The sequence below is a fragment of the Phycodurus eques genome, chromosome 1 (genome assembly GCF_024500275.1).
Source record: "Phycodurus eques isolate BA_2022a chromosome 1, UOR_Pequ_1.1, whole genome shotgun sequence".
Lineage (NCBI taxonomy): Eukaryota > Metazoa > Chordata > Actinopteri > Syngnathiformes > Syngnathidae > Phycodurus > Phycodurus eques.
In genome coordinates, this window is record NC_084525.1 from 31,817,603 (window position 1) to 31,845,067 (window position 27,465).

Genomic DNA, 27,465 nt, shown 5'->3' on the forward strand with positions numbered 1-27,465 from the left:
AGGGCAAATTTATGTACTCAAAAAATCCCCTTCCTTCTTCCGCATTAGGTGACAACGTCACACTCGCACACAGCGACGCTGCAGTCTGAACTTTTGGTGGAAGAGGCTTCATTCACAAGATGCTCGCAGCCGCTGCACTTCAAGTTATTTTGCTAACAGCTTGGCTTCATCCAAGTTATGCACTCTATTTCCACATTGGCGAGACGGAGAAAAAATGCTTCATCGAGGAAATTCCAGACGAAACCATGGTGATCGGTAAGACGTTGGCAATGATGTAGCTCGGCAAAGCTAGTTAGCTTTGCCAGCTGGTTTGCGAGTCGAGGCGCTGAACGGACTAACATGACTGTTGTTAAATGGTTCACAATCGCGGGCCCTCACTTTAGTGTTTTCATAATTTCATTCTTTTTTAAACCTTTAAATCATTAGTATAGATTCTCAATTTCAGCACTCGTTAGCACAACGACTGTTTCAAGACAGACACTGTATGTAACTACCGATTTCGTGACATTGCATTTGACACTTGGATTATGAGACTGCTCTTTTTAAAATAGACTGTAAGTGTTTGTTTATTCCAACAAGTCATCGTAATTAATCATTTAACAAATAATTGTTGAAATTACAAATATCACTAATTCTTGTAGATTCTTGGACTGTAGTTTTTATTCTGCAGTTAGTTTGGAAATGTTTCTCCCTGTTTGGTGCTAGTCCAGAAATATGGTTACAAAAGTAAGTACACGAGTTATACCAAATTTATATTTTTACCTTAATTGTCCCCCCTCCCCCTTATATTGTATGTATTATGCATATGTATGAAGGCTAGGTGAATGGTTACCAAAATCACAATTTCGTCTTTTGGAGTGTTGTCAAACATAAAGTAGGAAGTCCTGTATTTATTAAAGAAAACTACACACTGTTGATGACATGTAAATTCATAAGATAAGCATGCCAACAAAGTGTGAAAGTGTGCTCAGATCGGACTTGATAAAGCAGTTTTGTTTTTTTCAACATAATTAAATACCGGACCCACTTTTTCCACCCCCCTGTATTTGTTCTAGATGGAACTTAAGTACTGGTTCTCATTGGTGTGCAGCAAATATTTTGTGCTGTTTACACTGCAAAATGTGCTCATAGAGCACATTTATGAGCACATAAAAAGAGGAAACAAAACATAAAACCACTTAGGAGTTAAGATTTTGCCTCATTTTTTTAGGTAAAAGAGTGTCCCGTCAGCAGAAAACTTCAGGCCTTTTAGTGATATACTTTCTTATGATGTAGCAAGCTCCAGACTCTTCCCTTTTTTAAATAATCATAATATGGCCTAATGAGGTGTGTTCTGTCTCTTTACAGGAAATTACCGAACACAGCTTTGGGATAAACAAACTAATTCCTTTCTCCCATCCACACCGGGTCTTGGGATGCATGTTGAGATCAAGGACCCTGACGCAAAGGTATTAAAATAACACTAAGAAGAGGCGAGCTCAAAAACACAGCTACAATAAATTCAGTGGGCTCTCCAAACTTTGACTATAATATAGTTTCAAAACGATTTATGCCATTGGAAATATGTCATGTGAATTTATTTGTTCCAGGTAGTAGGGCATGACGGTTGCCATCATAAAACCGTTATGAACTGTATAGGCCATGTTATAAGTAATGCTTTAACATTCCTATGTGCCATACAAGTAGAGGTGGGTAGAGTAGCCAAATATTGTACTCAAGTAAGAGTACTGTTACTTTAGAATAATATGACTCAAGTAAAACTAAAAAGTAGTCCTCTAAATATTTACCTTAGTAAGAGTAAGTACTCAGTGAAAAAAAACTACTCAAGTAAAGAGTAACTTGTGAGTAACTTTTGATCGATTTTTTTTTTAAATCAGAGCATCAAAGTCAAATAAAATAAAAAATAATAATATATGGGAGACCAAACACAAATGCCACCATTTTAATTTTAAGTGCCCAAAAAAACAACAATATATGCATTGGGCCCTACAGAAACATATTTGCTTTATTCATTTAAATGACAGAATGAAGAAGCTCTTCGCTGACCTTATTGATTGTGTGCATGCATGCGTGTGCGGGGGAGAGAGTTTACAGCATGGCATGTATCCCCAAAGAAGCATGTTTTACAGTGACTTATGACCATAAAATAGGGTTAATGTTGCCATACGCACTGCCAAAACAACAATAGAAACATCTGCAACTTATCGGAGGGTGTTTTCTCAAGTTAGAAGTGGGCTGAAATATCCAGACGAAAGACTACACTGCATCATAAAGCTGTTGTTTTTCAGAGTTGGTAAACAGTCATGCAGCTGATTCCCCCCCCCCCAAATGAGTCACTTTGATCGGCCCGCGAAAGCTCTGTGTGCAGTCACTGATGGTGTGTGTAAAGGTACATTCACCTGACTTCAGTGCAGCCAGCGTGGGTTCAGTTCCCACTCAGTGACTGTGTGAATGTGAGTCTGAATGGTTGTCTGTTTCTGTGCCCTCCGACTGACTGGCGACCAGTTCAGAGTGTAGTCTGCCTTTCGCCCGAAGTAAGCTGGGATAGGCTCCAGCACCCCGAGACCCTGAACAGGATAAGCGGTGTAGAGAATGGATGGATGGCTTTGTGTGCGGTCCTGTGACTTCCTTGTGCAGTCTGAATTGGAGTCAAATGACCCGAGTGGTAATGTTGGATTGGTGCATGCGGAAGTCGAACATTGTCTTAAAATAGATCGCACACACAATAATGGATAAGTAAAAGTAGCAAGCGGCATGTCGGTCATTGTAAGGGAGTAAAAGTATCGATTCTTACTAGCATAAAAACTCAAGTAAAAGTAAAAAGTATTGTGCATTCAAACTACTCTGACAAGTACAATTTATCCAAATTGTCACTTGAGTAAATGTAGCGCGTTACGACACACCTGCATACAAGTGATTTATAGTATAACTAAAATAAAGTAAAACTGTTCACCCTTTGAAAGACGGTGAACAAAAAGCGGTGGCCTCTCAAATAGCCATAGGAAAGGCAAAACATTACTCAAATTTGTGGAAATATTGAAATCAGTGACTCATTATGGTAACCCCTGATGGCACAAGCAGAAAGTTGCAAGAATTGTTTAGGTAATGATGGCACGCATGTCGAGGTGTTCCACTGTACAGAGAAAATGTAACTCTTCTTGTCTGACCCTTTCAGGTCATTCTGTCTCGTCAGTATGGGTCCGATGGTCGGTTCACCTTCACATCTCATACTCCAGGAGAGCACCAGATATGTCTGCACTCCAACTCCACCAAGATGGCGCTGTTTGCTGGAGGGAAACTGGTAGGACTCAGCTCCTGATACTTTGCTATTTTGCTGTCACACCTCGAGTTTGCTTACTTTGGTTGGAATCAGTTAAAGGGTTTGTAAACCTGGTCTGTTTTTCCCGTGGTTCAGTTTCTTTTCACACTGTAAAAAATCCAAGTGAATCAAAATGTTTCATGGACATCAAAAATCCAAGAATTACAGCACCATGAACATCCTTTTTTTTTTTAAAGGGGGGTGGTCCTGTCTCATACAAATGGGCCACTGTTTACCCCACCAACCTCCACTGGGATGTGTGTCAAAGCAAGTACAGCTTTGACTTACCAGAACGACCACTGTTTGCTGGAGTAATGCGGTGTCGCATTTACATGCAATAAATCCTACACTGTCACTGTTGTTTTGGTTTTAAATTATATGCTAAAGAAGATTGTATTGAGTTTGTTTTATTTGTGGTCATTCATTTTGATAGGCTGATAAAACAAATGGTTTAAAAAGATGGCGTTCCCAGAACTAGTGTTGTATTCTGCTTAAAATGCGAAACAAAAAATATTTTGGGGCTTAGCAGATCTCGTTTAAGGATAGCACATCAGTGTCAATGCCCTGCTCACTCCTACATAAAGCCCTTTAGCATGTACATTTCTAACTGCAAACCTTCCAATGTTGCAGAGAGTGCATCTGGATATTCAGGTTGGAGAACATACCAATAACTACCCTGAAATTGCAGCCAAGGACAAACTGTCTGAGCTGCAGCTGCGTGCCAGACAGCTTCTCGATCAGGTGGAACACATCCAGAAGGAGCAAAATTACCAAAGGGTGAGTGACACTTAGATTGAGCTGCTATTTTGACATTTCTTTGCTCTGCAGAGGTTGAACGATGTGTCTATTGTGCAGTATCGAGAGGAGCGCTTCCGTATGACCAGTGAGAGCACCAACCAACGCGTCCTCTGGTGGTCCATCGCTCAGACGCTCATCCTCATCGTCACAGGCATATGGCAGATGAAGCACCTCAAGAGCTTCTTCGAAGCTAAGAAACTGGTTTAGCCGGAGTGTGAAGATGAGCAGTGACGGGGAGACAGCTTTGGAGACAGACCTGAATGACTTGAACAAAGACTTGCTGTGCAAGAATTCAGGCAGAGACTTTTTTTGTTGAGTATCAACCATGGATGATGAAGGCATGTGCAAATTCTAAAAGGCAGTTCTCAATATTTTATAACAGCACAACATCTGAGTTGCCTCTTTGTTTTATTTGCTTGACAACGCCGGGCAACTTTTGGTTATGCATCAGCAGATTTTACTATATTTTTTAGTGCCGTATATTGCTTCTTTGGGGTTTAAGTATCCATTAACTTCACCATGACAAATATTCTTATTTGCCAACATCTCATTTCCCTTTAGACTTGTGCTTACACACTGAACAAATGAAAAAAAGCTGTAGTGTAGGGCAATTAAAGGTTGTGTCAGTGAAAGACTATTAAAAATATGTACACACAACTGCACCCACATTCTTGTAACTATGTAGTTACTACTATTGTGTAAGTCTTTGAAAACGCAATGGGATTTTTTTTTTCAAATTGTCAAAAGGAGTTGAGATATAATTCTTTGTTCTAAGGGTTGATTATACTGGAGCTAGAAGTCATTTGGTGTTCATGCAATGTTTGTTTAAACCTGCTTATCTGTTGTCTGCACATTGGAGCTTGTTGGTCTGGGTTTTTGTTATATCAGGTCTTATTTATTACTGTATGGGAATACCACAAGATGTTCTAGGTTCACTTTATTTATGCTGGACCATTGTTAAACGGGGAAGAAGATTTAAATCACAAGTCTATGGAGTTTTCAGTTTGTTGGTTTTAATTCTTAGATGTTTCATTTAAATATCCAATTCTTCAGGTGCACTATGGTCAACCAGCGACTGCTCTAGCATTGAAGTCGTGATTGCCACCTCCTTATGCTTAATAAAGACATTGGGTTGAAACGAAAATTGCCATGTTATAAACTATCCATCCATTTTCTGTACCACTACTTGATAAACGTAGGTACAAAAAATACATCTTTCCACAATATTTAAAATCTATTAACATATTTCGTGGAGATCAACCAACTGCTTCAATCCTAGCATACAGATTTAAAAGAAAATCACATTGCATAGATCCCCTCACACCACATAACAGCTACTTGCTGCCTACACAGTATTATGTGATCCACGCTTGGCTTTTAGCTCCTATCAGGAGACAAAAGAGTACAAATAAAACCTCAAAACTAAATACAAAAAAGCCATTATAAAGGGATGAGAGATTTATTAAATCAAGTCTGCTTCAGCTGCACAACAAAAATGTACATTGATGTGAGATAACACAGTCAAGCACATTGGGTTGGACTGGTAGAAATTAACATTGCCACATAAATTCTCTCGGTTGATCTTATTGAAAAAATATATAGAATTTTAACAGGTGTACGGTTGTCTTCTAACTTTTAGCACAGCTCAAACCTACTATAGGTTAGCAATAACAGTTGGATAGAACTACTGTACTTTTCAGTGTCAAAATGAAATAAATGTTTAAATACATTTTAAAATATACAATAATTTGGCAATGCTAACCCGATGTGTGTGGGGATTTTGTACCGCTGGTCTTATTTCCATGGTTGTATTGTTTCTCTTACAGTGGAGATTTACAAGCACTTGTTAGTGTTCCGATTCAGACTGTCAAGTGCTGCATTTTCTTGGCGGCCTCTTCTGACACTTGCTTGGATGTTTTCTCTGGGCTGGGGGCAGGGCTGGGGGCAGGGCTGGGAATCGGAGTGTTGGCTGCGCTGTTGGGATACTCTCTGTTGCCGAAGATGATGCTTCCCACCCGTACATTAGTTGACCCTACCTCGATCTGCAACGTGACAGCACCACAAATAATCAAGCTTCATAGAATTCACACTGAAACATCTCACAGTATATCACAATTTTTAATCAAATTACAGTGTGAAGTCAAGACTCTGGGAATATAAAAGTTTGAAACTAGACAGGAGAAAGTGCATCATATATTAGATAGGAGCAGTACGGTGTACGAGTGGGTAGCATATCTGCCTCACAGTCCAGTGAGATCATAGACCCACATGGACTGATTAGTTCAAATCTCGACTCAGGCCAGAGGTTTGTATTTTCTCCATGCTTGCGTGGGTTTTCTCTGGGTACTCTGGCTTCCTCTCACATTCCCCCAAATATACTTTGTTTTACAGTGCCGTGAAAAAGTATTGACCCTTCTAAAATTCTTATATTTTGGGATAGTTTACCCACGTTAATCTTTAAGATTAACATGTAAATAGACACATATAACCCAAGTGAATTTAAAATGCTGTTTTTAAATGACTTCATTTATTAAGGAAAAAATATTCAGTTACCTGGCCCTGTCTGGAAAAGTTAATTATCCCCCCCCTTGTTAAATCATGAAGTAATTGTAGCTAATCAAAATTTTTGGTTAATTTTCACTGATCACACCCAAGCCTGATTACCTCCAGACCTGTTCAATTAAGCAATCACTTAAACAGAATCTGTCCCGACAAAGTCAAGTCGGACAAAAGATCTAAAAAAAATAAAATAAAAAAATAAAAATAAAATAAAAAGCTGCAACAAAATGGCACGATCCCCCAAAAATTCCAGAACAGTCGAGAAATCAAGTCATTGACATCTTTTAGTCTGGAAGGGGTCACAAAAGCCATTTCTAAAGCTTTAGGATTCCAGCGAACCATAGGGAGAGTCATTATCCTCACATGGAGAAAACATGGAACAGCGTTGAACCTTCCTAGGAGTGGGCGGCCTACAAAGATTACCCCAAGAACAGCAATGACTCATCCCGGAGGCCACAAAGGAACTCAGGACAACTTCTAAAGAACTGCAGGCCTCCCTTGCCCCAGTTAGGCTCACTGTTCATAACTCCACCACAAGCAAGAGACTGGGTAAAAATGGCCTCCATGGCAGAGTTCCAAGATGAAAACCACTGCTGACCAAAAAGAACAAAGCTCGTCTTACTTTTGCAACAAAAAAAAACAAACAAAAAAATCGGAATGATTCCCAAGACCTTTGGGAGAATATTATATGGACTGACGCGATGAAAGTTGAGCTTATTGGAAGGCGTGTGTCTCATTACATCTGACGTAAATGTAGCACAGCATTTCAGAAAAAGATCATCATACCAACAGTCAAACATGGTGGTGGGAGTGTGAGGAACTCGGGCTGGTTTGCCCATACAGGATCTGGACAACTTGCTGTGATTGATGGAACCATGAATTCTGCTCTTTAACAGAAAATCCTGAACGAGAATCTTCAGTAATCCGTTTGTGATCTCAAGCTGAAGCACACTTTGGTTCTACAGCAGAATAACGAACCAAAACACACCAGCAAGTCAACTTCTGAATGGCTTTAAAAAAACAAAATTAAGGTTTTGGAGAGGCCTAGTCAAAGTCCAGACTTGAATCTGATTGAAATTCAGTTGCGTGCCCTTGAAAAGGCCAGTCATGTGTGAAAATCCTCAATGTTTGCTGAATTCAAACCATTCTGCAAGGAAGAGTGGGCCAAAATATCTCCACAGAAAATGCTTGAGTTCAGTTATCGTTGCTGAGGATGGCCCAATCAGTTATTGGGTTTAAGGGGCCTTTACTTTTTCACACAGGGCCAGGTAACATTGAATAGTTTTTTTTTCCCGAAATAAATGAAATCACCATTTAAAAACATAATTTTAAGTTCACTTGGGTTATATTTGATATTCACATTTGTTTGATGATCATAAAGTGGGGAAACTATCAAAAAATAAGAATTTGAATTAACCCTACCCCGCTTCTCGCCCAAAGATAGTTGGGATAGTCTCCAGCACGCCCGCGACCTTAGTGAGGATAAGCGGTACAGAAAATGAATGAATGAATGAATGAATTAACCCTAACCGACAAGGGGACCAATACTTTTTCACGGCACTATATATATTGATTATGTATATATTTTTTTTAAAATTTCCCTGTGGGCAATTGATGGAATTAAGCCAAATACTCATCCCTAATATTTAGCCTGGTGGACAGTTCAAGCCACACCATCTGGAGAGGAAATAATAATAATAATAAAAAAATAAAAAACACACACACACCCTGTCAAAATGCCAGAATTTTATTACATATAACCTGTACAACTCAATTGAAGAGAGAAAAAAACATATTTTAGAAAGAGGAAATAAAAAAATAAAAAAAATGTGCACACCCTCCTATAAGTGGGGATGTGGCTTGTGTTCACAATCACATTCAATCTCATGTTAAACGGGAGTCAGCACACACTTGCCGCCATTTAAATGCCTCTGATTAACCCCATGTTCAGCTGTTCAAGTAGTTTTTTGCCTTACATTTTTAAATATCAAATCTTACAACACAAGTCATGAGCTGTAGAGAGCTTCCACAGAATCAGGGTGATCTCATTGTTCAAAGGTGTTTGTCAGGAAAAGGTAACAAAAGAACTTCCAAGGCATTAAGTATACCATGGAACACAGTCAAGACTGATTATTCAAGCAGAGAAAATAGAGCAGAACAGTGACATTACCAAGAATCGGACATCCCTCCGAAATGCCCTGGGAGTCAGGCAGCAACATTTAAGAAGCTGTAGGAATTCCTTGCAAGTACTGGCTGTTTAGTACATGTGACAACAAACTGCCATCTTCTTAATACAGTCGGTACGGAAAGTATTCAGACCCCCTTAAATTTTTCACTCTGTTATATTGCAGCCATTTGCTAAAATCATGTAAGTTTGTTTTTTCCCTCAATGTAAACACAGCACCCCATATTGACAGAAAAAAAAATTAATTGTTGAAATGTTTGCAGATTTATTAAAGAAGAAAAACTGAAGTATCACACAGCCATCAGTATTCAGACCCTTTGCTGTGGCACTCATATTTAACACGGGTGCTGTCCATTTCTTCTGATCATCCTTGAGATGGTTCTACACCTTCATTGGAGTGCAGCTGTGTTTGATTATACTGATTGTACTTGATTAGGAAAGCCACACATCTGTCTATATAAGACCTTACAGCTCACAGTGCATGTCAGGGCAAATGAGAATCATGAGGTCAAAAGAACTCCCTGAAGAGCTCAGAGACAGAATTGTGGCAAGGCACAGATTTGGACAAGATTACAAAAAAATGTCTGCTGAGCAATCGGGGGAGAAAAGCCTTGGTGAGAGAGGTAAAGAAAAACCCAAAGATCACTGTGGCTGAGCTCCAGAGATGTGGGGGTCTTTTTCAGCTGCAGGGACAGGACGACTGGTTGCAATCGAAGAAAAGATGAATTTGGCCAAATACAGGGATATCCTGGACGAAAACCTTCTCAAGAGTGCTCAGGTCCTCAGACTGGGCTGAAGGTTCAGCTTCCAACAAGACAATGACCCGAAGCACACAGCTAAAATAACGAAGGGGTGGCTTCAGAACAACTCCGTGACATCATGTGATTGCCACCGCCTTATGCTTAATAAAGACATTGGGTTGAAACGAATATTGCCATGTTATAAACTATCCATCCATTTTCTGTACCACTACTTGATAAACGTAGGTACAAAAAATACATCTTTCCACAATATTTAAAAGCTATTAACATATTTCGTGGAGATCAACCAACTGCTTCAATCCTAGCATACAGATTTAAAAGAAAATCACATTGCATAGATCCCCTCACACCACATAACAGCTACTTGCTGCCTACACAGTATTAATGGCCCAGCAAGAGCCCGGACTTAAACCCAATTGAGCATCTCTGGAGAGAACTGAAAAGGTTCACCATCCAACTTGACAGAAGTGGAGAGCATCTGCAAGGAGCAATGGGAGAGGATCCCTAAATCCAGGTGTGGAAAAACGTGTTGCATCATTCCCCAAAAGACTCATGGCTGTATTAGCTCAAAAGGGTGCTTCTACTAAATACTGAACAAAGGGTCTGAATATTTATGGCTGTGATATTTCAGTTTTTCTTTTTTTGAAAATCCTTTGTGAAAATCTCAACCATTCAGGTTTTTCCCTGTCAATATGGGGTGCTGTGTGTACATTAATGAGGATAAAAATGAACTTAAATGATTTTAGCAAATGGCTGCAATATAGCAGAGTGAAAAATGTAAGGAGGTCTGAATATATTCCGTACTCACTGTATATCTGGGCTATAGGTAGGTTGGCAAAGACTTATCTAACAAAGGGAGGGGGACAAAAAAAAAACCCACCTGATTTCTCCCAAGTGGTCTGATGAAACCAAGGCTGACCGTTTTGCAATCATTCCAAAAAGTGTTTGCAAACACAACATTGCTCATGACCAAAAGAACACCTTCAATGAAGCACGGTGGTGGTAGCCTCATGCTTTGGGGCTGTTTTTCTTCAGCTGGAACTTGGACCTTAGTCAAGTTGGAAAGAATTATGAACAGTTCCAAATAACAGTCAGTGTTACCTTCAGGTTTCTGCTACAAAGAAAAAAAAAAGTAAAGAAAAGTTTATTAGAACATCTGAACTTTGAAGTTAATCTGAGTCACTTAAATGGTGGCAGATGTGTGGTGACTCCCATTTAACCTGAGTTTGAATGTGATTGGTTAATTTTGAACACAAGCACACCCCCAGTTATGAGAGGGTGTGCATATTTGTGCAACCACAATATCTGTTTGTTTTCACTTCCCTCACTAGAATATATATTTTTTTCAATTGCGTTTACAGGTTATGTGGTGGTTTATATTGGAACATCTGGCATTTGAGTGGGGTGTGGAGACATTTTTTTATCTCCACTTTATGTAGTCAATTACTACTGAAAGCAGGAACAATGAAAATTGCCAAAACATCAACAACATGCTGTTTATGCTCGCCTGAAGCACTCCCTTGGCTTCTTATCCATCTTCTTGTGCTACGCTCCAATGGACGTGGCCGAGGACTAGGCCAAGGATGAGTTTTACGGCATTCTGGACGAGGAAATGGTGCGCATCTCCCGTCGGGATATCATCTTTCTGGGGGACCTGAATGCCACGATTGGCCCGTATCGTGATGGGTCCGAAAACATCGTTGGGCCACACTCCACAGACACCGCCAACGACATCCGGCTGCTTGGGTTCTGTGCTATATGTAATCTCAAAGTTTCATCAACTTGGTGCCAGCACCCTCAGATACACAGAACCACTTGGTACTCTAACACAGGAATTGTGTCAAAGACCCATGACCCTAATCCTTTTCAACGGGCACTGTTGTGCCATCACAGACTGCAGAGCATTCCGTAGTGCTGAATTTGGTCAGACCAACCATTGCCTGGTAGCTGTAACCCTACGCCTTTGCCGCTCCAACCACCCCATTCTCCAGGACTTCAAATTGTCCTCCTGACAACAACAAACTCATTTCCCCTGACTATGCAAGCCAGTACACAATCACTATCAGGAACCTCTTCGCAGCATTATACAACCCAGACAACATCTCGGAATCGTGGAACAAAATCAACAAGACAACTGTGGCCAACGGCCTCCCACGTTTTAGGAAGGAACCGTAATAAGTGTCAGACATAGATATCAACAGAATCGTTGGAGCTTGTGGAGCAGTGCCGCCTCAAGGGAGACTGGCAAGCCCATCTCGATTTAAACATTTCTCGGTAGCGAAGTCTCCATAGCGACAAGACTGTTTGGCTAAACAACATCGCCCAGGCGGCGGAAGATGGATTTCGAAATGGCTGCACAAGGACTGCATAAAAGAGCATCAAGGAGGTTGGCAACACTGATAAGTGACACCAAAAAACCTTGCTACAAGCATCAGATGGAACTCTCCTCACAGAAGCTTCAGCGAAGCTTACTGTAATTTCTCGTGTATAATCGGCACTTTTTACCCCCCAAAATGTCAAAAGTCAATAGTGCGCATTATACATAGGTATAGGAGAAAATGGGGGGGGGACTTCCCATTTTATAAATGTATGTCGCCATCTAGAGGTTATGAAAAAGCTGTACTTTCCTTCCAATATGCCACCGCGCCCGAGAGGTTATGAAAAAGTTGTACACTTTCATTCTCGTATGCCACCTAGAGGTTATGAAAAAGGTGTAGCCTACAGTTTCATTCCAATATGACATATACATATGACTGCATATATGTACAATTGTGCTCATAAGTTTACATTCCCAGGCAGAATTTGTGAATTTTTAAAATATTTTTTTTTTTTTTTTTTTTATAAAGACAACTGATGACTGAACAACAACAATCATTCATTTCTCTGTGGTTATGTTTTGTTTAATGATAATGCTTTTCTGAAATGCTTGTACAGTTTAATTTGAATCCCATTAAAATAACATTTTAATGTGTTTCGCCTGGTCCATGTTTTCTTTAAAGAGTTGTACACATCTTACAAATTCTAACTTGGTAATCAAACATGAGCACAACTGTGTTTTCTCATTTACTAAATAAAAGTAGGGCTGTGAATTTCAAAATAAGAGCAAGTAAATAAAAAAAGTATGTTTTCAAATAAAGTGCTTAACTTCTGAATAATTCTTTGAAAAAACAAAATACAAAAAAAAATACTTCATGTTTTGATCATATGGGTAGAAGCAAAATCATGCATTGTAAAAATGCATGATACATGGGTTGAAGGATTTTCCAGACTTTTGAGGTCAACTTTGAGGGTGCGTATTATACATGAGTGCACATTATAGATGAGAAATTACGGTAATCAGTAGCGCGATCACTATCGCCATTCCCTTCAGTCAGCCTGCAGCAGTTTGCCCAGAACGGGGTTCCAACCGACCTGAGATCTCCAGCACTACTCTTCGAAGTAGAGAACACCATTAATAGTCTCCCATCAGGTCGTGCACCAGGAGTTAATGACATTACAGTAGAGATGTTGAAGGTAGCCAGCAAATCCACTACCCCGACTTCTCCAACATCTGTCCCACATGATCTGGGATGAAGAGACTGTGCCACAGCAGTGGAAGGATGGCATCTTTTTGTCCTTCTACAAGATGGCGTCATTTTGTCCTTCTACAAGAATAAGGGAGATAGGCGCAATCCTGCCAGCTATCGCCCCATCACGCTGCTCTCCATCCCGACCGAAGTTGTCACCGCCATTTTCTTCCGTCTAATAGGGGTGGCTGTGGATCAATAGGTAGAGCAGGTTGTCCAGTGACTGAAGGGGTCTCTGGTTCGAATCCCGGCTATGACTGTCCAAATGTTGAAGTGTCCTTGGGCAAGACACTGAACCCTAATTTGCTCCCAGTGGGCCTGGCAATGCCTTACATGTCAGCAGCCGCCCATTGGTGTGTGTGTGTGAGTGGGTGAATGTGAGGTTTTGTAAAAAGCTTTGGGCACTGTGATGGTGTACATGAAGCGCTATATAAGTGCAGTCCATTTACCATTTAATCCAACCCTATCTGGTATCTAAGCGCAGTCCTCAGCAAGCTGGCTTCACCCCTGGTTGCTCGTGCTCAGACTGCATCCTAGCCCTTCATGTCCTGTCCCAGCAAAGAAGGGACTATCTTCAGCCTCTTTATGTTGCTTATGTCGACCTCAAGGCTGCCTTTGACTCGCTGGACTGAGCAGCCTCGTGGTTCCTGCTTCAGGGCATCGGCATCCTCCTGCAATACATCAACATATTGAAGGACGTCTACACGAGCACAACCTGCAGGATCCGAGCCAATGGACAGTTGAGCGAGCCATTCCCCATGTCGTCTGGGGTGCGCCAAGGATGTGTTGCTGGACCAAACCTGTTGAACGTAGAAGTCAACTACTAGTTGTACCGCACTCTCGCTCACTGCCCTGTCCTTGGAGTAGAGTTTCATCAGAATCATCTTTATATGCCAAGTATGTCCAAAAAACACAGGAATTTGTCTCCAGTAATTGGAGCCGCTCTAGTACGACAACAGTCAATTGACAGAGAACACTTTTGAGACATAAAGACATTGAGAAAAACAGTCACTGAGCAATAAAGTGTTGCTAGTTATCTGGTAATGCCGGTACTTTTTGTTTTGTTTTGACAATTGTGCAAAAAGAGAGTATTCTAGCACTTAGAGCAGTTCAAATGACTAATATTATAATAGTCCGGTGCAGTGACCATTGTGCAAAGGGCGCTGAGACTTCAAGCGAGTAGTACGATAATCTGGGACAATGTTGATTGTGCAAATGTTGCAGTCAGTGTGCAAATGGAGCAGATGCTACTCTGGCATGAGTGGCCAGTATTGGTCAACAACAGATATGCAAATAGTGCAGCGTGGTGAGACTACTACAGTGAGTGCACGAATAATATATAATTGGCCCGACAGAAATGTGACAACAAACTCAAGACAAAGAAATTACCAGCATGTTGCAATGGAATTGTAGGTTAGGTGTTTAAGAAGTTGATTGCAAGAGGGAAGAAGCTGTTGGAATGTCTGCTAGTTCTGTCATCGGCCTCATCAAGGACGGTGACGAGTCTGCATATCGACAGGAAGCGGAGCGGCTGGAGCTGTGGTGCGGCCGACACAACCTGGAGCTGAACACGCTCAAGACGGTAGAGATGATCGTGGACTTCAGGAGGCATCCTTCGCCACAGCTGCCCCTCACGTTGTCCAGCTGCCTTGTGTCAACCGTCGAGACCTTCAAGTTCCTGGGAATTACAATCTCTCAGGACCTGAAGTGGGCGAACAACATCAACTCCGTCCTCAAAAAGGCCCAGCAGAGGATGTACTTCCTGCGGCTTCTGAGAAAGCACGGCCTGCCATCGGAGCTGCTGAGACAGTTCTACACAGCGGTCATCGAATCAGTCCTGTGTTCTTCCATCACAGTTCTGGTTTGGTGCTGCTACAAAAAAGGACAAACTCCGACTGCAACGGACAATCAAAACTGCTGAAAGGATTGTCGGTACCCCCCTACCCACCGTTGCAGTCGGAGTTTGTACTTTTTTGTAGCAGCACCAAACCAGACTGTGATGGAAGAACACAGGACTGATTCGATGACCGCTGTGTAGAACTGCCTCAGCAGCTCCTGTGGTAGGCCGTGCTATCTCAGAAGCTGCAGGAAGTACATCCTCTGCTGGGTCTTTTTGAGGACGGAGTTGATGTTGGTGTCTCACTTCAGGTCCTGAGAGACTAATTCCCAGGAACTTGAAGGTCTTGATGGTTGACACAGGGCACTTGGACAGTGTGAGGGTCAGCTGTGGCGAAGGATGCCTCCTGAAGTCCACGATCATCTCTACAGTCTTGAGCGTGTTCAGCTCCAGGTTGTGTCGGCCGCACCACAGCTCCAGCCGCTCCGCTTCCTGTCGATATGCAGACTCGTCACCGTCCTTGATGAGGCCGATGACAGTGGTGTCATCTGCAAACTTCAGGAGTTTGACAGCCGGGTGCGTTGAGGTGCAGTCGTTCGTGTAGAGAGAGAAGAGCTGCGGAGAGAGGACACTCCAATTTCGTTGACTTGTTCGGCTGAGCATTAGCAGTGCGGCATTCGTGGTAGCTTGAGGCGGAAGGTAGACGCTAGCGAGAATGAATGATGCAAACTCACGTGGCGAGTAGAATGGCTTACAGTTCAAAAAATGCAACTCCAAATGCGGACTGCAGTGTGTGCTGAGCTCCGTGACATCCGTGCACCATTTTTCGTTGATCTAGAAGCATATCCCGCGGCCCTTTGTTTTCCCAGTTAACTCCGTGATGCGGTCTGCTCTGTGAAGATGAAAGCCCGGAAGCATGACGGCGCCATCGGTTACAGCCTCACAAAGCCAAGTTTCCGTAAAGCACATGGCGGCGGAACGTCCTGAAGTCTTTACTGGTCTTTATCAGAAGATGAAGCTCGTCCATTTTGTTGGGTAGGGAGCGTACATTCGCGAGGTGGATGGACGGAAACGCCAGTCTGTATCCTCTCGAAGAGTTTCACATGGATGCCGCCTCACTTCCCTCTGTGGCGTCGCCTCCGACGCCATGCGCCGAAGACCGCCGTTCGCTGATCTGTTGAGTAACTCGGGGAAAAAACTGAGCGGATTTGCAAAGGTTGGTGAAAGAAATTCCACAGCAGCCTCCTTGATGGTTAGCAAGTCTCCCCTTGTGTAAGTGAGTCGTGTAATGTCTCCAAAGATGAACGAAAAACACAAAAACAAAAACAATACTAGAGAGCGCGTAACCGAGCCGACCACACTGGTAGGCGCCATCTTGGATCATTCCACAATTACCAACCTCAACTTCGCTAACGATGTCGCCTTCCTTGCCACTCTCATTGATACCTCTTGGCCAAACCATCAGCTGAGTGAAGACAAAACTACAGTCTCTCTCTGACTTTCTCTCACCCCTCAGTCAATGCCTTGACAGTTTCCAAAGGAACTGCCTCCAGAAATCCTCGGCATCCGATGGCACGACTTCAGTACCAACAAAGCGGTGTACACCAGGGCCAGAAGCCCTGAGGCGGTCTCAATAACAGTCAGGCGCCGTGAGCTCCAACTTTCTGGACATATCATGCACCTCGGTAACGACACTCCAGCCATGCACGTTACCCAGGCAGCCTCCCAATCTCCTCCCAGGTGGCGACGCCCCCGGGAACATCCCCGGCTCAACTGGGTGTCCCAGGTCGCGGCGTTCTGCCCCCTGTCCATCCTCATCGACCGGTCAGAGACGTTCTTTTGGGAGATCGTTGGTACAGCCGAACTTCGGCCAGGCACTTACTAGACTAGACTTAACTAATGCCACTAGGAGTGCAATTAACGTGGCACCAGATTGGTGGGGTTTGTTTTCAATAGCCAGGACACATCTTTGTCGTGTTCTATGGTTTTGATCATATTTCTCCACTTTTTATTTTTGCACTATTCTGTGGTGCTGTCACCAGAAAGAAAACAAAAAAAAAAAAAGCTGAAGAAAACACGACTATCATGGATATAAACTTTTAGAGCAGTGTTCCGCAAACTTAAATGCAGTAAAGCATTTACTTTCCTCTTAAATGCAGTAAAGGTGCCACAACAACCCTTGTTAATATTTATCCTTTAATAACTGCACAATATCCAATTTAAAAAGTGCCCACTTAGCTGAAGTTGTGTACTTTTAGGGCATGTTTTTCAACACAAAAATTGCTTGAATTTTACATTGTGCAACAGTTAGGATATTCCACTATATATGCACCCGAAAAAAGTAAGAAGAGCTTGTAATAGTTGTACTGGCTACTCACCGCATGTTCAAAATCTGTGGACATACCCATGCTGAGCTCCACCTCCTCCAGAGGTAGCTTCAGACTGTCACAAACCTTCTGCCGCCAACTCAGAAGCATCTGTGAGCAAGCAAACACCATTTAAGGAGCAAAAGACTGGAGGATAGAAACAAAACACACAGAAGAAAATGCAGTATACTGTACAACATTAAAATGCTGCTATTCTGCCTGTTTCCATCTGTTGTTTTAATTTCCCTCGGTTTGCTCATGTGGAGCTGATCTCTAACATAAAAGGAATGTGTTTTTAAACCTGCTCCATATTATAGTTCATTTAATTGAGGAGCTGTTAGTTGCTCTCACCCACATGCCGTAGACTCGAGTCCCATGACTTGTACTCGAGTCCCATGTCGTGGACTCGAGTCCCATGTCGTGGACTCGAGTCCCATGTCGTGGACTCGAGTCCCATGTCGTGGACTTCGAGTCCCATGTCGTGGACTCGAGTCCCATGTCGTGGACTCGCGTCCCATGTCGTGGACTCGAGTCAGACTCGCGTCCCATGTCGTGGACTCGAGTCAGACTCGCGTCCCATGTCGTGGACTCGAGTCAGACTCGCGTCCCATGTCGTGGACTCGAGTCATGAATTTGATGACTTTAGAGTCGACTTGAAAATATGTTAAACGACTTGCAACTCGACAGGAATGACTCGTGACTTCACTTGGACTTGAACCTTTTGACTTGAAGGCTTACAACTTTGACCAAAACACTGAAAAACCAACACTTTGTAGCTTTCTCTTGCTCTAGCTATGCAGTTGGTATGGAAAGTATTCAAACCCCTTAAATGTTTCCCTCTGTAATATTGCAGCCATATGTTGAAATCATTTAAGTTATTTTTTTGCTTCAATGTACACACAGCACCCCATATTGACAGAAAAAAAACAGAATTGTTGAAATGTTTGCAGATTTATTGAAAAAGAAAAACTGAAATATCACACAGCCATAAGTATTCAGACCCTTTGCTGTGACACTCATTTAACTCGAGTGCTGTCCATTTCTTCTGATCATCCTTGAGATGGTTCTACACCTTCATTGGAGTCCAGCTGTTTGATTATACTCATTGGACTTGATTAGGAAAGCCACACACCTGTCAATATAAGACCTTACAGGACACAGTGCATGTCAGAGCAAATGAGAATCATGAGGTCAGAGGAACTGCCTGAAGAGCTCAGAGACAGAATTGTGGCAACCCACAGATGTGGAAAAGGTTACAAAAAAAAAAATTCTGCTGCACTTAAGGTTCCTTAGACCACAGTGGCCTCCATAATCCTTAACTGAAAGACGTTTGGGACGACCAGAACCCTTCCTAGAACTGGTCGTCCGGCCAAACTGAGCAATCAGGGGGGGAAGAGCCTTGGTGAAAGAGGTTGAGAAGAACCCAAAGATCACTGTGGCTGAGCTCCAGAGATGCAGTTGGGAGATGGGAGAAAGTTCTAGAAAGTCAACCATCGCTGCAGTCCTCCACCAGTTGGGGCTTTATGGCAGAGTGGCTGGATGGAAGCCTCTCCTCAGTGCAAGACACATGAAAGCCTACATGGAGTTTGCTAAAAAACACCTGAAGGACTCCAAGATGGTGAAAAATAAGATTCTCTGGTATGATGAGAGCAAGAGAGAACTTTTTGGCCTTAATTCTAAGCGGAATGTGTGGGGAAAACCAGGCACCTGTCCAATACAGTCCCAAACGTGAAGCATGCTGGTGGCAGCATCATGCTGTGGGGGGTCTTTTTCAGCTATAGGGACAGGACGACTGGTCAATCAAAGGAAAGATGAATGCGACCAAGTACAGGAATATCCTGGACGAAAACCTTCTGAAGAGTGCTCAGGACCTCGGACTGGGCCGAAGGTTCACCTTCCATCAAGACAATGACCGTAAGCACAAAGCAAATGACCTAAGCACAAAGCAAAAATAAGGAAGGAGTGGCAACAGAACAACTCCGTGACGGTTCTTGAATGGTCCAGCCAGAGCCCTGACTTAAACCCACCAACGTTCATCATCCAACCTGACAGAAATGGAGAAGATCTGCAAGGAGGAATTGCAGAGGATCCCCAAATCCAGGTGTGAAAAACTTGTTGCATCATTCCCAAAAAGACTCATGGCTGTATTAGGTCAAAAGGGTGCTTCTACTAAATACTGAGCAAACGGTTTAAATACTTATGGCTGTGTGATATTTCAGTTATTGAAAAAAATCGGCAAAAAAAAAAAAAAAAAATCAACAATTCAGTTTTTTTTTCTGTCATTATGGGGTGCTGTGTGTACATTAATGAGGAAAAAAATGAACTTAAATGATTTTAGAAAATGGCTGCAATATAACAAAGAGTGAAAAATATAAGGGAGTCTGAATACTTTCCGTACCCACTGTATGTGCAACTTACAGTGGGTACGGAAAGTCAGCCATGCAGTTGGCGTGAGGGACTGCAAATTTCCACGGTCATGTCACTCTTGATACATCTGAACTTTGCCGTGAAAAAGAACGGACGCCACATTCTTGTGCGTACGCACCTTTTGTACATGAGGCCCCTGGACTCTAAAGACTCATGTGTCAGACTGCTGTTCATAGACTTCAGTTCAGAATCAGAATCATCTTTATTTGCCAAGTATGTCCAAAAAACACACAAGGAATTTGTCTCCGGTAGTTGGAGCCGCTCTAGTACGACAAAAGACAGTCAATTGACAGAGAACATTTTGAGACATAAAGACATTGACAAAAAACAGTCACTAAGCAATAAAGGATTAATAGTTATCTGGTAATGCCGGTACATTATTATTATTTTTTTGACAATTATGCAAAAGATGCAGACTCCTCTAGCACTTAGAGCAGTTCGAATGACTAATATTGCAATAGTCCAGTGCAATGACCATTGTGCAAAGGGCGCCGAGACTTCAAAGAGTGTATGCAGTTTAAAGTGACGAGTAGCGCGATAATCTGGGACAATGTTGATTGTGCAAATGTTGCAGATACTCCTCAGTCAGTGTGCAAATGGAGCAGATGCAACTCTGGCATGAGTGGCCAGTACTGGTCAACAACAGATATGCAAATAGTGCAGCGTGGCGAGACTACTACAGTGTGTGCACGACTAATGTATAATTGGCCCCACAGAAATGTGACAACAAACTAAAGTAAAAAAAATTGCCAGCATTTTGAAATAGAATTGTAGGTTAGGTGTTTAAGAAGTTGATCGCAAGAGGGAAGAAGCTGTTGGAATGCCTGCTAGTTCTAGTTTGCATTGATCGGTAGCGCCTACCTGAGGGAAGGAGCTGGAAGAGCTGGTGACCGGGATGTGGAGAGCAGCAATACCATCATTCCTCAACTACTGATCTACAAATTGGAGCAGCTGTGGCTCAACACTTCAATCGTGCAACTGGCTGCTGGACTTTGAGAGGGAGACCACAGGCAGTACGGGTCGGCAGCAACACAGCCAGCACCATCACTCGGAAAACGGGGGCTCCTCAAGGTTATGTGTTGAGTCATCTCCTCTTCACCCTGCTGACCTATGACTGCACACCGACATACAGCTCCAACCTCTTCATCAAGTTTGCAGACGACACAACTATGGTGGGTCTCATCAGGAGCGGGTACGAGACAGACTACTGGAGTGAGGTGAGCCGCCAGACCGGGTGGTGCACGGACAACAATCACTCCCTAAATGTGGAAAAAAACAAGGAAATTGTTGGGGACTTCAGGAGAGTGCACTCCCAGCATGCTCCCCTGAACATCAACGGTGCTGCGGTGGAGAGAGTGGGCAGCACCAATGTCCTAGGAGTGTATATCACCAAGAACCTCTCCTGGACCAGCAACATCTCATCACTGGCCAAGAAAGCCCACCAGCATCTCAACTTCCTGCACAAGCTGAGAAAAGCCAGTGCCCCGACCCCCATCACGTGCTCTTTCTACAGAGGGACCATAGAAGGCATCATGACCAACTACATGACTGAGGTACGGAGCCCTGCACCGCATCCTGCCGCAAGACTCTCCACCGCATAGTGAGGGCAGCTGAGAAGATCATCGGAACCTCTCTTCCCTCCCTGCAGTACATTTACAGCACCCGCAAAGCCCTCAGCATAGCGGGGGATGCCACCCATCCATCATACAGCCTCTTCAGTCTGCTGCCATCAGGGAGGAGACTGCAGAGTCTGCGGCCCAGGACTGGTCAACTCAAAGCCAGTTTTATTCATCAGGCTGTCAGGAATCTGAACTCTCTGTCTGCTCTGTCCCCTCTACCTCTTCTGCCCTCTACCCACCTGAACTCTGACGCCCCACATACATGCACAATAGGGTTGGGCATTGAGAATCGAGAACCGATTGGAACCAGGACTAACGTTCCGGTTCTCCTGGAACTGTTCACATTTTTTTATTTCGGTTCCCAGTTTCGATGCCTAGTCCTCCAGCCCGGAAGAAGAAGTGGTGTAAACCAAAAAAGAAGCGGCAAAAAACAACAGAAGAACATGCACGAATACGTGCTTGTGCCCAACGGCAGCAAACAAAAGTGTGTGTACTTAACTTTGTTAAAAGTAAGACCAGTCGCCTCAGTGCAACACTTGGAATAAGATTATATTGTGCAAAGGAGGCTTTCACGATCTGCAGCGTCTGACGCGCTCAGAGCCTCAGCCTACACTGTGCGAACCTTCATTGAAGTCAACTCTGAGTCAATTAGGTGAGTGAAAGAATACGTCTATGCCAACATTGAGACAGCTAACAAGGTAAATGGTTAGTTGCACTTTTGCACTCACGGCTTTTACCGTTTATTTTAGTCTTCAAACCAACGAAAGCGCCGATGATAGAAAAAAAAAGCTTAACATTGAGCTAAAACGTCACCGTAGCAACTTTGGGACAAAAATTAATTGGGACAAAATTCATATGAACGTTCTCTCACAGCTCTCTCACACGAACCTTGTGCCTCATCGGTGGGAAAGGAAAGGAATCAATGTTTTATAGAATTTGGTTCCATGCATTTAAAAAACACCGGTGCCGTGTGAAGTTGCTTTTCGTGCCAAAATCCTGAGATCCAGTGCATACCCTTCAAAATAAAAGGCTACAAGCTTAAAACAGGAAGTTAAAACTTGCACATATAAACCATTTGACCATTAAAACGGTCCCAAATAATGATTTTAACAATGCTATATTTAACTTTGAGTTGAAACAAGTAATGAATATTAAGTCAATTGGGTTAGTTCCACACACATTGCCTTTTAGTTCATAGCTTTGATATTGATACTGGTAATAAAGAACAGACACACACCAGACGAAGGGTCACGCCGGCCACTTTAGCAGCATTGGGGTTTTGTCATCTAATTTATGTCTTTTGCCATGGTTCTCTGACCTTGACTATGTTGCACATGTCACCTGAGCTTTGATATTTGCACATTCAATTAATACTTTTTATAATGTATATACCATAGTTTTTAGCTTTTTATATTGATATTTGTGCTGTCTTTTGTAGCACCGGGGGCCCTTGAGTACCGTAATTTCAATCCTCTGTATGTGTTACGCATATTGAAGAATTGAAAATAAAAGCACCTTGACCTTAAAGATTTTTGAAAAACCCTGATTTCAAAACTAGTTCTCCACCAATTTGTTGTGTATACTGTTGTATGTCATAATATGATTAGGCGATGACTGTATACATTGATATGGTTTCACAGTCTTAAAGGCCCTCTGAAGAAAACCATGAGGAAAACCATAACTTCAATGTGGCCTGCGCCAAAAATGAGTTTGAAGCACTGCTTGAGTCTAAATTACCCTTAGGTGTGAATGTGTGTGTGTGAATGGCAGGTTGTCTATATGTGGCCTGCGATTGGCTGTCGACCAGTCCAGGGTGTAGCCTTCCTCTTGCCCAAAGTCAGCTCGGATAGGCTCAAGCTCAACTGTGACTCTAAGAAGGACAAGGGCTATAGATAATGCAAAGATGGACATACTGTATGCACTGAAGCGTATTGAATCCAAATGGCAAGATTAAAAAACAAAACAGAAAACTCAAACCCATGTTGTACGAAGCCAGTGATTGTACCTGGAAGTCCGGATTTGGGCCAAGGGTGAGGTTGTAGCCATAGCGCCCAATGGTCATGAGTCCTGAGAACTGCAGGGCAGAGCACTCCGATACGATGTGCTTCACGGTATTCACAGTTTCCTCTGGTAGAAGGCCATATTTACCTACACTTGCACATTACACACACAACACACACACACACACGCGCATATCAATCTTTGACAATGCTTAGAAGATACAACTTAAGAATCAACACTAACTCTGTTCGCCACTAGTGTTGATCTGCACCATGACCTTTAACCTCTTCGTGCTCACTCCTCTGATACGGAGCCATGAGGTGTTGACCTTGTCAGCCAGTTTCGCCGAGTCGACTGTCTCCACCAAGAACAAATTTGGCACGCCTGGGTAGAGTAAGGTGGAACCAAATGAAAGTCTTTAAAGGCGTAGCTGAAGTACGAGAGTCCGCCTTCACTCACCCAAGAGTTTGTTGACATTATTCTTCTGTAGATGACCAATGAAATGCCACTTGATTTCTGGGCATGATTCTAAAATCTAAAATATAGGATTATTTAAAAAGATAGCAGTAATACAATTTATCTAATAAATGTCAACTCACCATGGGATCTAAAGCTTTGTCCAAAAGTTCATTAACCTGGCGGTGACAGACAAGCACAGTTTATTTGCATTGGTCACACCCGTTGTTTGGGAGATGCACAGCAGCATGCAAAGCTGCGTACTTACATAATTTTCTCCAAAGTTACGTTGGCCTTGAGTGTAGGCCTCCACGACCATCTTGGGAGGTTTCATTTTGCTGACCGCGACAAGTCGTGGCGGCACAGGTGGTAGCGACTGAGGAAAAACGGTGTACAGTACTTTCGTACCGTATAGTAGACGTATGCAGTTGCACCTTAACTTACGAGTGCTCCAGCTCACAAGTTGTCCGGCTTAACTATCGTCACTCAGTCCATTTTTGGCTTTGTGTTGCAAGCCAAAATTGGAGGTACGAGTGAGTTTCAGATACACCGCTGATAGATGACTGCGGCGAATTCCAAAACATCTGCCCAGTACGTGTCTCACTGACAATTTGAGTTACAGAACAAATTAAAATAGTAAGGCAAAGTACCACTGTACTCATGAGACAGGAAAAACACACCTTTATACAGACAAGAATACTAAGTTTAGATTGACACAGTTAGTGAGATATTCATTAACAATACAGTGTTCCCTGTGATATCACGGTTCCCGTATATCGTAGCCCCACTTCATGGAAGATTTTGTATGCAGTGGTTGTCCATCTGTATAGCTGAAATTTTTAGTTTTCTCGCCATTGTTTTTAAAAAAACAAAAAGAATAAATAAATAAATTTTAAAAAAATGGGGTTTTAAAACTTTTCACATTAATAGGAGTAATATACAGTATGGAAAACAAATATTGATCAAAATGCAATAAAAATACATAAACTAATGAACATTTTAGCAGGGTTTTTATTTCTTCTCCTCACTAGGGTCACGGGCGTGCTGGAGCCTATCCCAGCTGTCATCGGGCAGGAGGCGGGGTACACCTTGAACTGGTTGCCAGCCAATCACAGGGCACATAGAAACAAACAACCATTCGCACTCACAGTCATGCCTACGGGCAATTTAGAGTCTCCAATTAATCCATGTTTTTGGGATGTGGGAGGAAACCGGAGTGCCCGGAGAAAACCCACGCAGGCACGGGGAGAACTTGCAAACTCCACACATGCGGGGCCGGGGATTGAACCCGGGTCCTCAGAACTGTGAGGCTGACGCTCTAACCAGTCGGCCACCGTGCCGCCCTGGACCAAACCATTGCATAAAAATAAGAGTTGCCGACGCAGCCCCGCACATTGAGCGATTGTATACAAGGACGCCCTGAACAGCGAGCCTGTATAGGCGTTTGATGCTGTATATACAATATATTGCACTTGATCACGTTTCTTAAACCATAAAAAGATAGATTAAGCGTCAAGGATATTGATGGAAATGTACAGAGAAGGTCAGAAGGAGCTACATTGTGTCTTTGTAGAGAAAGCCTATGACAGAGTACCCAGAGAAGAACTGTGGTACTGCATGCGGAGGTCTGGAGTGGCAGAGAAGTATGTTAGAATAATACAGGACACGTACGAGGGCTAGGATGAAGGGCAAAGTTTAACAGTGGTGAGGCCAGCCATGATGTACGGATTAGAGACAGTGGCACTGAAGAGACAACAGGAAGCAGAGCTGGAGGTGGCGGAAATGAAGATGTTGAGGTTTGCTCTCGGAGTGACCAGGTTGGATAAAATTTGAAATTATATATTAGTATATTGGTAGAAGGATGACGAGGATAGAGCTGCCAGGTAAGAGAGTTAGAGGAAGACCAAAGAGAAGGTTGATGGATGTCGTGAGGGAAGACATGAGGGCAGTTGGTGTTCGAGAGGAGGATGCAGGAGATAGGCTTACACGGAAAAGGATGACACGCTGTGGCGACCCCTAAAGGGACAAGCCGAAAGGAAAAGAAGAAGACTGGTGGTTTCTGGGGCGGCACGGGGGCCGACTGGTTAGAGCGTCAGCCTCACAGTTCTGAGGTCTGGGGGTTCAATCCCCGGCCCCGCCTGTGTGGAGTTTGCATGTTCTCCCCGTGCCTGTGTGGGTTTTCTCCGGGAACTCCGGTTTCCTCCCACATCCCCAAAACATGCATTTATTGGAGACTCTAAACTGCCCGTAGGTGTGACTGTGAGTGCGAATGGTTGTTTGTTTCTATGTGCCCTGCGATTGGCTGGCAACCAGTTCAGGGTGTACCCCGCCTCCTGCCCGATGACAGCTGGGAGAGGCTCCAACACGCCCGCGACCCTAGTGATGAGAAGCGGCTCAGAAAATGGATGGATGGATGGTGGTTTCTGCTAGTTTAACTCATTCCCTGCTAGTCCTCCATGTTAACATGGATATTTGAATTCGAGAGCCATCAATGGCAGTGATGAATATATAACTTTGATGGCTAATACCAAGACTGGGTTGTATCTTGAACAGTAACGATTATATTTACTTCGACATTTAATTCACTAATAATAATAAATACACTGGACGGTGGGCACTAATGACAACAGTTCTGTATGGTCATACTGTAGTAGCCTATAAGCACCAGCACACGAACACTCATCTGAAACGACCACCGTCCACCACAGTCCAACATGCTTGCAAGAGGCACTATGAAGAATTGAACGACTCGATCCACGCTTGCGACGCTGCCTCGAATGGACCACGCGTGGTGTTATGAGACCCACTGTTGTTTTCCTCAAAAGGTTGACCACATTACGTAACCCCTCGGAGAACAACACACCACCACTTTCCACCAACCACGGAAGAGCGGCGCACTCGCTAGGAGTCGTGCCGTAACGGGCCGTACCGTACCTTGGGTCGTCGGGACGCCGCCTGGTTCACCCGCTGCACCACCGACTGTAGCGCCCTGCCTACCTCCTCCGACATTGCCATTTTCCACATCGCCTCGGTGGTGGTTGCCGTAAGCCACCACTGCGTCTCCAGTGACGCCAATTGCCTTTCAAAATAAAAGCCTCTCGGAAGAAAAAGCATAGATCTGCAAATAGCGCCCTCTATTCTTCCTGCTATCCATTGTCGTAGGAGTGTACTGTCTTCATGATTCCCGAACAAGGTGCCGTGGCAGAGTAGTAAACCGTGAGATCTACAGGGGTAAAAAATATTCAATTTCACTTATTATTATTATCATTTGTATTTTTTTTAACCTTAGTTTATTTAACACAATAAAAGTTTAAAACGAATATTGCAATTATAGCAAAAGTAAAGGATTTTTTTCCTCTGGATTTTTGGGTGGCCCCCGGCCCCGTGTTCCACTCCAATCGCTATGCCACTGTAGTGCGCAGCAGCAAACTGTCCCAAACTGACCTTGACACAGAGCAGAAAGTGGAGGAATCGCAAGTCACGTCATCAGCTTCTGTAATTGCATCCATCTATGCATGTTCTACATCACTTGGGTTATTGCAGCCATTTGCTAAAATCATTTGTTCATTTT

General features: G+C 43.1%; 2 protein-coding genes across 10 annotated transcripts; one reads left to right on the top strand and one right to left on the bottom strand.

Annotated features, from left to right (window-relative positions):
* The first annotated feature begins 49 nt into the window (after positions 1-49).
* On the top strand, positions 50-5,696 carry tmed4 (transmembrane p24 trafficking protein 4). The gene is made up of 5 exons (XM_061688068.1): positions 50-255; positions 1,348-1,448; positions 3,176-3,301; positions 3,950-4,096; positions 4,175-5,696. The coding sequence occupies exons 1-5, from the start codon at positions 120-122 to the stop codon at positions 4,322-4,324; spliced, it is 660 nt and encodes a 219-aa protein (XP_061544052.1). The 5' UTR covers positions 50-119; the 3' UTR covers positions 4,325-5,696.
* On the bottom strand, positions 5,558-26,999 carry plpbp (pyridoxal phosphate binding protein). Of its 9 annotated transcripts, none has more exons than XM_061688039.1 (9): positions 26,829-26,999; positions 24,163-24,293; positions 24,038-24,073; positions 23,898-23,973; positions 23,682-23,822; positions 23,443-23,585; positions 17,404-17,502; positions 10,503-10,670; positions 5,558-6,159 (listed from the first exon to the last, which is right to left on the bottom strand). In XM_061688039.1, exons 2-9 carry the CDS (start codon positions 24,226-24,228, stop codon positions 5,977-5,979), a joined length of 912 nt encoding a protein of 303 aa, XP_061544023.1. In that variant the 5' UTR covers positions 24,229-24,293; positions 26,829-26,999; the 3' UTR covers positions 5,558-5,976. The 9 variants fall into 9 exon arrangements, 3 of the variants coding, with proteins under 3 accessions (XP_061544023.1, XP_061543998.1, XP_061544006.1); XM_061688014.1 differs by having other exon boundaries at positions 24,163-24,270; positions 26,829-26,998; XR_009769320.1 differs by lacking the exon at positions 10,503-10,670 and adding an exon at positions 13,638-13,859 and having other exon boundaries at positions 6,069-6,159; positions 24,163-24,270; positions 26,829-26,998.
* Positions 27,000-27,465: the final 466 nt, after the last annotated feature.

What these genes read in the sequence shown, in the direction of transcription:
- tmed4 (XM_061688068.1), top strand. Translation starts at nt 120, where the DNA reads ATGCTCGCAGCCGCTGCACTTCAAGTTATTTTGCTAACAGCTTGGCTT. An exon ending in TGTTTGCTGGAGGGAAACTG is followed by an intron (nt 3,302 to 3,949) that starts GTAGGACTCAGC and finishes CCAATGTTGCAG; the next exon opens with AGAGTGCATCTGGATATTCA. An exon ending in AGGAGCAAAATTACCAAAGG is followed by an intron (nt 4,097 to 4,174) that starts GTGAGTGACACT and finishes TCTATTGTGCAG; the next exon opens with TATCGAGAGGAGCGCTTCCG.
- plpbp (XM_061688014.1), bottom strand. Translation starts at nt 26,918, where the DNA reads ATGTGGAAAATGGCAATGTCGGAGGAGGTAGGCAGGGCGCTACAGTCG. An exon ending in CCACAGATTTTGAACATGCG is followed by an intron (nt 10,671 to 17,403) that starts GTGAGTAGCCAG and finishes AACTTGACTAAG; the next exon opens with GTCCAAGTTCCAGCTGAAGA. An exon ending in GACCACTTGGGAGAAATCAG is followed by an intron (nt 6,160 to 10,502) that starts GTGGGTTTTTTT and finishes GTCACGTTGCAG; the next exon opens with ATCGAGGTAGGGTCAACTAA.